The 12,012-nt window shown below is 40.7% G+C and overlaps 1 protein-coding gene across 2 annotated transcripts; it reads left to right on the top strand.

Moving 5' to 3' along the window:
* The first annotated feature begins 69 nt into the window (after nt 1-69).
* trim59 (tripartite motif containing 59) lies at nt 70-11,897 on the top strand. 2 transcript variants are annotated; one of them, XM_078167066.1, is made up of 5 exons: nt 70-465; nt 2,928-3,228; nt 3,367-3,588; nt 3,704-3,913; nt 10,321-11,897. In XM_078167066.1, the coding sequence occupies exons 2-5, from the start codon at nt 2,974-2,976 to the stop codon at nt 10,861-10,863; spliced, it is 1,230 nt and encodes a 409-aa protein (XP_078023192.1). In that variant the 5' UTR covers nt 70-465; nt 2,928-2,973; the 3' UTR covers nt 10,864-11,897. The 2 variants fall into 2 exon arrangements, with proteins under 2 accessions (XP_078023192.1, XP_078023191.1); XM_078167065.1 differs by having other exon boundaries at nt 2,838-3,228.
* The last annotated feature ends 115 nt before the right edge of the window (nt 11,898-12,012 follow it).

Here is a 12,012-nt window from a genome sequence, read left to right as displayed (position 1 = left end):
GCTGTAAAACAGCCAAACTCCGTCGTTTCTTCCAAGGATCAAGCTTGAATTCAAATCTAAGAGAGGCGAAGCCTGATTGGCCGGACAGACCGTTTATCCGCATGCGCACTAGAGGAAATAAAGATGATGCATTCCAGATTCTCTGGAATGTTGGCTTCATGGCAGGGGTGGAGTACGTCCACTCGAGGAAACTCAGAAAAGTCCATTTATTTCATGCTGGAAATAATGATTATTAAATAAGGCAAACGTCACATTTTTTCTTTAACTTGCGGGGGGGAAAACGCTGATTTAACGATTGCAAACAGCTATCGCGAATCCCGCACATATTTTGTCGTATTTTTTTACACAAGCGCTTGAATGTGTTTCTTAAGTTTTACTGAGAGCACTTGAAGGGAGCACGAGCAGGAACAGGAAGTGACTGCTCTGTTTTGGTTTTGGACACACACATCAGACTCCGAGCAGACGGTGAGTCTTTCCTTGTTTAAAACATCTTTTTAATCTTGTGCACGTCGTGTCACCAACACTAAAACAAATAACGATAAAATAAACTGTAAGAAATGGCTGACAAGTCGCGGAGAAAACAGTCGTAACAACTGCTAACGGTAGTTAACGGTAATTAACGTTATGTGGCTATCGCTTTTTAAGTAAGCAGATTTAAAGTTTGCTTGCTTAACGGTGCGATTTCTGTGATGTTATAGAGATTAAACGGATGCGACAGTTAGCTGGGAACTCCATCTGCCCCCCTAACGTCGCGACATAAACAATTAACTAAAGAATAAAAGAAACACCAACTTTCATAAGCATATATTATACGTGTGGATATGACTCAAATTAATTAACGTTAACTAATAACACTTAATGGGGCCCCAGCAGACCACCTGTAACCGTCTGAACCCGGGCACCTCGGCTGCTGTTGCCTCCATAAATGGATCAGGTTTTGGGGGTCAGTTGCACAACTGAACAGCCTGTCCTGACCACAAAGTGTGTGTCTGTGTATGTGTGTTGGGACTGGGTGGGTGCTGGCAGAAGGCCTCTTATTGTCACTGCGGTGCTAGCTGTAACTAGAGGAGAGAGCCCGTACACACACACACACACACCACAGTATAACTGATCCTCTAATAGGGTCTGAGCCGCTTTTTGGTTTGTTCTCTTGTTTTTCAGCACCAGATGTTGAGACTTGGTTGAGACAATCCACACATCCTTATGTTATTAAAAGAGAAGCACTACTTCATTAATCCAATGCAACCCAATATAAATGTTCTGCCACAAAGTCTACTCTCATGATGCCTATAATGTCCAAGTTTCCCCCCCCACTAACTTAGAGATGTTAAATTGTATGGGAAGAAAAAATGAAGTGAGTGGCGCAGGAACAAATGCACTTGAATTAAATTAAAAGGCCTTTCTTCAAAAACATGGCTGCTTACATTGAATGGATTGAACTGTCTGTTTTCATTTTTTATGTGATGGGTGTAACTTTGATATTTGTTTAGTAATATCTCTTTTGTGCAGGATGTTTTTTCTGAGCACTCATAGAGGTGTGTCACCTTCAAAATGGCCTCTCATTGTGATCCATTGCTGTCACCCACCTGCATTCATCTATTAGTCAGGATTGGGTGACACTCCCTACCAAGTTTATAAAATGTTTGCCTGACTCCTGTCCACTCTTTTGCACCCTGATGAAGACCTTAGGTATTTTAATGTAAGCAGCCATGATTTTTGAATAAATGTTTTTTAACTTAATTGAAGTGTATTTGTTCCTGCTCCATACATGAGTGCCTTTTCCTCCCATGTGCTGACCTTTTCTTCAAGAGCAACTGTGTCTTTTTCTTGGGTTTCATATGATAGAGACAGTCCTCGAGCACACCACTAATTCATTCTCCTGAATGTTTCATTAGGCTATATGTTTTAGCATTAGGGCCATAATGGTGGTGTTGTACTGGACTGCATTATTTTGAGGTTTTTCCATCGTAAATAAAAAGCAGAAAATATTAGAAATGCCTTTTGATCATAATGTAGCCCTTGTAAACATATAGCCTAATTAAATTCAAACAAAACTGAACATCACAAGTTTTATAAAGGCACGATCGATGGCAGTGCTGTTGTATTGGATTGCAGTACATGGTACAGGTGTACCTAAACACTAGTGCACTGGCAGTCACAGACTGGAGGACTGGAGATGGCAATGACAAAGAGTTTTACACTTGGCTTGGGCGGTATGTGTTTACCATACCTTCATACCTTGCTGACATTTCACTGGGTAAAATGTAAAAGCTGAGCCACTGGTGATCTACAGTGCTGTGTTTCCAATATGAAATCAGCCTACTGACACAAGTCTTGCTGGGTTTAAATACCCAGGTTCAATGATAAGCACCCTTCTTGCTGTAGGACCTGATGACACACCAGTGGGCCAAACTGAGAGGATGTGTTGAATAAAATTCTGTGGCTAATTAACTGCGTCTATAGCTGGAAGAAGTCATCTCAAGATAAACGTACATGTGGCAGTACACCCAAACATGGGCAGAGGCAGTTTTCTTTTTTTACTTGTAACGTAACTAGCTCTACTTGCTCTACCAGTAAAGACTGACCTCTGGTGGCTTATGCTGTGCACTACATCATTTTAATACAGCATCTCCTTATCAGTTTAGTAGAAAGAGGAGTATCTGTGGTTTTGATGGTATTGAAAATCGTACTTTCAGGATTTCTAAATACCCTGGTATACTGTAAAACTTTGATATCGCCTAAAACAAAACAATTGGTATCAAAATAGTTCTTTTTTTTTGTCGCTTCACTCTTTTAGCTCAATTGCATTTTGTCCTAATGTTATTTGTCATCACCAGGTTGTATGCACTTCTCAGTTGTGGCAAGTGAAAGCGTTTTGCTGAACAGGTGCAGCATGTAGCTTTTAATCCATCCTGCTGTCCTGCCAGATCTTCTTCCCCTTAAACCCTCAGTCCTGAGCCCGACCTCTCCCCGATGGACAACCTAGAGGAGGACCTGACGTGCTCTGTGTGCTACTCTCTCTTCTCTGACCCGCGAATCCTGCCCTGCTCACACACCTTCTGTAAGACCTGCCTGGACAACTTGCTCCAGGTGTCCACCAACTACTCCATCTGGCGACCGCTCCGTCTGCCGCTGAAATGCCCCAACTGCCGTGGCGTGGTGGAGCTGCCCCCGATGGGCATAGACGCCCTGCCCACCAACGCACCTCTGAAGGCAATCATTGAGAAAGTAGGAGAAGATCACTTATGACTGAAACATTAACCCTTTGGGTACCTATTTGTCTGAAATCCTTTTATTGGTGTGATACTTTGCAGTTTCAGTTTGTGCTTACCTGTTGCATGTCTGTTCACTCATATCCTGTTTCAGTACCAGAGTGACAGTGAGCCACGACCCCCCTCCTGTCAGGAGCACTACAGGCAGCCTCTGAACATGTACTGCATCCAGGATCGACAGCTGATCTGTGGGCTGTGTCTGACTATCGGGCAGCACCAGGGCCATCCTGTAGACGACCTGCAGGCGGCATTCATCAGAGAAAAACAGACCCCATCGCAGCTGCTGGCCAGACTCTCTGAGCAAAGATGGGAACAGGTGGGAAACCCTGTCAGTATGGCCGATGCTTCAAACCGGGGCAAAGTCATGAAAAAAGACACTGAAAAACTTGTGACTTTGTGCTGACTGCCCTTTCTTACTGCCCCTCTGTTAGCTGTGTGAGCTGGTGAAGCAGCTGGAGCAGAAGATGGCCCACTGTGAGGGTGAGGTGGGGCAGGACCGACAGGAGGTCAACCAGTTTTTTCAGAATCTGGAGGCGGTGCTGGCCAGGAAGAGACAAGCCTACCTGGAGGCCCTGGATCAAGCTGATGCAGAGGTGTCCCGGGCCTACAAACCACTCATAGACAGAGTGAAGCTCCTACAGGTGTGTGTCATGGCCACTTTACATCAAATCAAAGCACACATCATCGTCACACATTAGTGAGTGTTTCCCATCCTGTTAGTGCACAAACTAGTTTCCTAGATCAGCTGCCCAACTACTTTAGCATGGAAAGGTAATCACAGATCTGTCTTTGAACTTCAGATACAATGTGTGGTCATTGAGTAGGACATACTACAGGAGCCATGATTAAAGACGAGTGACAGAATCATACTGTTACTGACCCGTGTCCACCCTTGAGGCCAAATCAGTTTCTGCATCCGCGTGTACATGAGAGTCTGCTTTGGTCAGTGTGATTTAAGTCTCGTCATCTGCCTATGTCTTTGAGGGTCTGCACAGACAGTTATCATAGACTGTAAAGATGGACGACACTTCTCCACTTTTTGCCACTGTACAAAAAGAAAGCCAAAACAACCTTCATACCGCCGTTGCCATCTTGTGCTGGTGATGTCATTTGGAACCACAGTCTTCGCAGTAGCAACCTCTGTGGTATCAAGTTCCCACCCATACACCAGTTAGACCAGTCACGAGCAGCGCCATTGAACACAAGCACACTGTTTGGCGCACATAGCTGTCAATCGTGATGTCAAACCCCCTTTTTATAGCATCCAATGACTAATTGAAGCTAAACCTATCAGAAAAACAAACACGTGAACAAACAGCGGCGTGATAAGAACTACCTACAATGACAGAAACCATCTTTGGGAAAACATATTGAAGTATATTTTAGTATACAGTTTTGTTTTCTCTCTCGTTGGATAATGTTGAACTCCCTTATCCCGTTTTGTGTCTTATGTATTGATTGCTTTGTTTTGTGTTTTGTGTTTTTACCTGCAGGAGGGCACTGGGAACATGGGGGAGGGGTTGGGACGGGTCAAGGGGAAATGTTGAATGTTATGAATGGGGACGAATCAACACACGCACAGGCACACACAGACACACACATAAATCAAATCAAATCACTTTTCATTACTTTTTCTCAAAACACAGCAAGAAAGGGAGGAAGGAAAAAAGAAAACAAAACAAAGCGCACATATTTCTGTTTATTAAATCATGTCCACAATTAAATTTGTAAGCTGGAACATATGTGGAATTGGGAGTCAGGCAAAACAACTAAAAGTCATTAATCATTTGCTCAAAATACAAGCTGACATTTGTCTATTGCAAGAAACTCATTTAACTGATACTAGAAACAATGTTCTGAAATCTACACATTTTCCTCATATCTTTACTTCAAATTACAATTCAAGACAAAGAGGGGTTGCAATTATGATTAATAACAAAGTTAAATTCAGTCACAATAACACAATTTCAGATCCGGAAGGACGATATATTATTATTAACATATCCATTGATAGCAACCCTCTCACAATAGTTAATCTTTATGGCCCTAATAATGATGACCCCTCTTTCTTTCACAGTCTTTTCTCTATCCTTAAAAACCTACCCAGCTCAGACTTAATCATAGGTGGAGATTTCAATACAATACTTGATCCAACAATAGATTAATCAAACACAACAGGAAATATCAGAACACTTAAATCTACTATAGTTTTAAAACAGTATATGGAGGATTGTGGTCTTGGTGATAGCTGGAGGCTAAATCATCCTAATGACAGAGAATACACCCATTTTTCAAAAGTACACCATACAAACTCTAGAATTGACTTTTTTCTCACTAGCAACTCATTACATTCTGATACATTTGAAACACAAATCCATCCAAACACAATCAGTGATCACGCACTAGTCTCAGTTAAACTGCACACAAAGACAACTTTCAGTACTTCTTCCAGATGGAGGTTCAACACATCACTGCTGGAGGATCAAGAATTTGACAGTTATTTTAAGAGAGAGTGGACATTCTTTATGGAAATGAATGACTCTACGAATACCTCGCCAGCTCTACTCTGGCAAACCGGGAAAGCTGTTCTAAGAGGTAAAATAATTTCATACTCATCATACAAAAAACGAAAAGACACAAAGTCACAACTGGAAATGGAAAAGAAAATTAAAGAACTTGAAAACACTCATGCAACCAATCCTACTGATAACATTTTTCGCGAACTACAGAAATACAAAATGGAACTGAACAATCTGTTAAATAAAAAAAACAAGTTTCTTATTGAAAGACTCAGACTTAATACATCTCAAAACAGTAATAAATCAACCACATATCTGGCAAATATGGTTAAACAAAATAAAGATAGAACAACTATAACAGTAATTAAAGACTCAGCGGGGAAGCCATACCACAATCCGAAAGATATCAACACTGTATTTAAGAATTATTATCAAGATTTATACACATCCTCTCACAACCCAAATGCTTCTGACATACATCAGTTCCTCAATAATATTAATTTACCCCATTTAACAACAGAACAAACTAATTTACTTGAACAACCATTAACCCCAGCTGAATTTCATAACGCACTCAATAAAATGGAAAATAATAGAGCACCCGGTCCTGATGGCTTCCCTGCTGAGTTCTGTAAACATTTCTGGTCCACCATCTCACCCCTTTTTCTCAGAATGATTGATGAATTCCTCATAACCAACAGTATACCTCCAACGATAAATACAGCCGTAATTACCCTGCTTTTAAAACCTGACAAAGATCCTACTCACCTATCTAGTTACCGACCTCTCTCACTAATTAACACAGACATTAAAATCATAAGCAAGGCACTGTCAAATAGAATTGAAAAGGCAGTCATAACACACGGAAATTATTTAACCTAATGCAGCTCTCAAACAATAAGAAAACCGAAACCATAATCCTCTCATTAGACGCACAAAAAGCATTTGATAGAGTCAACTGGTCCTTCCTATTCACAACATTAAAAAAATTTGGATTCAGAGAGTCATTCATTAACTGGATTAAGGCACTATACACCTCACCGACAGCCACTATCACAACTAATGGGTTAACTTCACAACAATTCACGCTTCACAACGGCACTAGACAAGGATGTCCACTCTCTCCGTCACTTTTTGCAATTTTCTTGGAGCCACTTGCAGCTAGCATACGACAAAACAATAACATCAAAGGTATCAGATCAATATCCACGGAACACAAAACAATCCTCTATGCAGACGATGTGTTGATCCTCCTCCAGGAACCCTACTCATCACTACAAGAATGTCTATCAGTCATTAAATCATTCTCATCTCTATCCAACTACTCCATCAACTTATCAAAATCTACCATTCTACCCCTCTGCATGGACCAAAGGGATGTGGCAGCCCTCACCTCACAGTTTCACCTTCCCATAGGAAATATTAAATATTTAGGAATCCACATATCCCCCAAGCTGTCAGAGCTGTTCAGTCTAAATTACACACCATTACTCAAATCAATACAAAATGACCTCAGTCACTGGACAAATCTACCAATCTCACTATCAGAAAGAATCTCAACAATAAAAATGTCAGTCCTCCCTAAAATTAATTACCTATTCACCATGATTCCTTCACTTCCAAATTTACCCTGGCTTAATTCCCTCAATATAGCAATATCTCAATTCTACTGGAAAAATAAAACACCTCGTATAAAACTATCAACACTACAAAAACCCAAGATTCAAGGAGGACTAGATGCACCCAACTTTGAATTATATCACTTGTCAAGTCAGTTAAAATACTTAAAACAATGGCTCACCTCTTCACATCATGATTCTCACTGGTTAGAAACCGAACAGGCACTATGCAAGAATATAAACCTTTCAGATCTCCCATTCATCAGCCAAACAATTAAAAATGACACTTGTTTTCAGAATATTTCCATAGCCTCAGCTCTGACAGCTTGGTGGAAAATATTTCGTATCAAAGGCTCCACGGTTGCACCATCCACGCGTTCACTAATTTGGAACAACCCAGATTTTACAATAAACAGGAAACCATTAAACTTCACATCATGGAAACACAAAGGTATCACACATCTCCACCATATTGTACAGGATTCCAAAATGATCAATTTTCAAGAATTAATCCAGAAGTTCGACATTTGTAACAGTCAATATCTCCAATACTTACAGCTTAAGTCCACCATTCTCCCCAAAATCAACAGTACATTTAACACGCAAGATCAAACAATTATTAATGAATTTTCAAAGATTTCCAGCTCTGTTAAATTACTCTCAAGGATTTATACATTTCTGACACTTTAACTTTTCTCCCAACCTCAAAGTGGGAACAGGATCTTTCCATCACTCCAAATGCAGATTTCTGGTCTCAAATATGCAAAAATAACTTCACTCACTGCAAAATCCCAAATTTACAACTCATTCAATTTAAGGTTAACCACAGAACATGCTACACAGGTGAGAGATTAAATAAAATGGGTTTCACTACATCAGATCAATGCACTTATTGCACACAGCACACCACAGACAATTACATGCATGCTCTCTGGCACTGTACACCAATTAGACAATTTTGGATACAAGTCATAGATCACCCATCACATATACTAGGCTGCCACATCCCCCTATCCCCTCAACTCTACATCTTAGGAGACATATCATCTGTACAATTACATAATCACATTAAAACTACACTGTTCATAGCCCTAGTTGTCGCCAAGAAAACAATCCTCCTAAACTGGAAAACAAGAAATCAACTGAACATCACACACTGGAAGAATCTGTTAATAGATCAAATCACAATAGAAAAAATGTCTGCATCAGTTAATCACAGCATACCCCGTTTCAACAAAACTTGGTCCACATTTATTCAAAAATCCACCTCTACAAATGCCTGATCTTAATTCCACAGAATCTTGCAACACACCTCGTTTTTTTTTTTTTGTTTGTTTTGTTTTGTTTTCTTCTTCTTTTTTTCTCTTATTTATTCTATTATTATTATTATTATTTATTTATTTATTCTTTCTTTGCTGCTGTTGTTATTAATATCATCATCACTGAAATATCCACACATACAAGCACTTATAAATACAGATTACACACATACTTACACACACACACACACACACTCACACACACATACACATGTGCAGCATATACACAAAAATCCCCAATTAGTTAGGCTACCTCCTTGTCTATCCATTTGTCTGTCCGTCTTGTCATCTGTCTATCTGTCTGTTTGTCTGTCTGTCTGCTGGTCTGTTTGTCAGTATATATGTAAGGCCACACAATAACCCTCCTCCTACTTGTTTACCATCAAAGATCAATGTTAACAACACAAAGTGTATTACTATGTAAATATTTACTTTCTGTTTGATTATTTACCTTACTTCTTCCTTATGTTGTTTAACTTTTTTTAGTTCTATAAATAAAAATAAAGTTGTCCTCCAAAAGTGGGGGGTGGTGGCAGGCCAAAAAAAAATACACACACACACATATATATATAATATATATATATATATATATATATATATATATATATATGTCCTATCCACTAACGTGGAGGGGGCGGGGTTTAGGACCTATACTGCAGCCAACCACCAGGGGGCAATCGAGACATTTTGGCTTCACTTTTGGGGCGTGATCATGGTGTCTAGCGCTGTAAGCTACCAATGATTTATCGTTCTTTGAGGGGCAAGTAACAGATGCCCAATTTACCTCTGCAACCTTGTGCTGCATTCATGTGGTGTTGGAATAATCTGAAACATTAGTACCCAGTCATATGTAATGGCTGATCCGTTTCCCAGGGTGTTGTTTAAACAGTCTGAGCAATTACACGTCTTCTTTGTATCATCCACGTTGTTTCCAAATTACAACTCAAGGCTCATGAACACATCAGAGTAGGAAGAGCAACCATCCAAGATGCACATGAATGCACCATTGGCTTTGGCTGTCCGAGGTCTGGACTTGAGTCCGACTCAGTTGCTTCTCATTCACTCAGCGTAACATTACCCTACGACACTGGTGTGTGGGCGAGTGGAAAAAGGCGAGGATTCATGAACACTTCCAACATTCAACAGACTGACCTCATACATACCGGACACTATAAAGAGTTGTTCAAGAGGATTTATTCGTTCATTTTTGGCCATCACTTTTTTATTCTGTGTTCATGCCAATTGACTCAAGATTGCTGTGTGATTTTAGACATCGTTGTGTGTGAGAGTAAATTACTGTGCACTGACAGTTTAGCACTTTATCTACTTTAGATTTAGCTACTTTGAGTCATGCTGTTTGGCTGATGTGAGGCTTTGTTTGGTCTTCAGGTGCCTCAAATTTATTTACCACCATGTTGGATATATCAGAGAAATCAGAGTTTCTCTGTTGTAGTTAGAACATGGGTATTAACAATAACACTATTTGTAATTCTGAAAATGGGTCTGGGACTTTTAATTGTGGTTGAAATGTGTTTTTATTTTATACTGTGGCATATAGTGTTGAAAGTAATGAGCATAATGTCTCCTGCAGGAAGAGCAGTTGGACCTGGTGTGCCTGGGTTCATCATTAGAGGACGAGGACCTGCCTCTGGTCTTCCTGGAGCGGCTCCATTTGTTCAGAGAGAGGGTGGAGAAGGTGATTAAAACCCCTCTGCCCACTATGGTGAACCTCTCAGTCAGCCCACGGGCAGCAGAGCACCTTCAGCAGCACTGGCCTGTCACAACTATCGGAAACCTGGAGCAAGCACCCGTCCCTAACGTGCGCTGCTGTGCCAGATGCGGCGGCGTGGAGGCTGGCGTGGAGGCTGAAGCCACGAGGGATCAGAACATGCGGTGTGAGCTGCAGCCTTCTTCTGTGGCGCTGCTGGTGCTGCCTCTGCTTCTGCTGCTGGCAGTGCTGTGGGCCAACCCGGTCGGTGGGGCGTCAATTGGTTTCTCTCTGCTCTCTCAGTTCAGTCAGTTAGTGCACGGACTGAGCAGCGAAGTGATCACATCTGTCTGGGACATGGCAGGGTCAGCATACACAGCCATGGAGGCCACTGTAGAGAAATGGAGCTCACTCCTCAGTTGGTGAAAAGGTCCTCCAGCAGCAGTCTGCCTTAGTTAAAACTCTGACATCCCAAAAAAACTCATCACACTGCAACCCTCTAAACCCTCTGCACACTAAAGGACAAATCCACCCTTAAATATCTTTTTAAAAACCTGCTGCTGCCATTGTCCTGGAACAACTTCAGCAACAAGTAAACAGACATTGAAGGCAGGTTTAAGAAAAACTGATAGAGAGAAAAAATTATAATTACAAAATTCAGTCTGGTGGTGGATTTATCTCTTTAGCTCTACTTCAAGGATTTCCAGTTGACCTATGCAGTGGTAGGCATAAGTTCAAAGTTCAAGTTCTTTAAAACTCCGAGCACAGTTTACATTGTCATATTTTTATGTATTGAATTGTGTTATTGTCTGTTTTATTGACGTGTATTGTTCTAGTTTATGTTCACACGATCTAACGAATAAGCATATATCATATCAAACACTAATCAAACTTTCTTAACATAGATAAAGGTTTGCACACAGTAAAGAGCTAAATAGTTCAGCACATATTATATTGGTGCCTGGAGACTCTTGAGCCACTTTTCCCATCATGCAGTGGGACATTTCATTGGCTCTCCCGACATGTCATAGAGCTCAGGACATCAGTACAGCTGCACATGTATCTCCTTACACTGTTTACAGTGACTGTATGTGAACGTTAGAGCCTGATGTGTGGAAGCAGACACACGGTGGACCTGAGATCATGTTGCAGTTGATCCACAGTTCTGAGCTGTGCTGTGCCTTTAACCATCACGCCTTTACCTCGCCACGATGCCTTATTGTAGAGGACTGTACTTCCACCAGGACCAATCACTTAGTGCTGTTTTTACTACAATGGTGTACTAGATATCACAGTCTTTGGAAAAGCTTTACCAGCACTATTTTGCATCCCATGAATGGGTAGATATTAAATATTACTGACACAGGTGTTATACAAACTATACTTCTTCACTAATTCTTCCAAACTTCTCTGTTCCTGTATTTTAAAAATGCCTTTATAAAGTTATTTAAATGCTTTTACATTTTGTGGGTGTTCATCATTTTCTAACATCATCTGCGTGCCAATGTAAGATGGGGTCCAAGTCAATTAGCGTTGCAGTGAGGACAATTAACTGATGCTTGCTACAGTTGTCTT

The sequence above is a fragment of the Epinephelus lanceolatus genome, chromosome 4, assembly GCF_041903045.1.
Source record: "Epinephelus lanceolatus isolate andai-2023 chromosome 4, ASM4190304v1, whole genome shotgun sequence".
Classification (NCBI taxonomy): domain Eukaryota; kingdom Metazoa; phylum Chordata; class Actinopteri; order Perciformes; family Serranidae; genus Epinephelus; species Epinephelus lanceolatus.
This window is presented reverse-complemented; position numbering and strand designations above follow the sequence as displayed.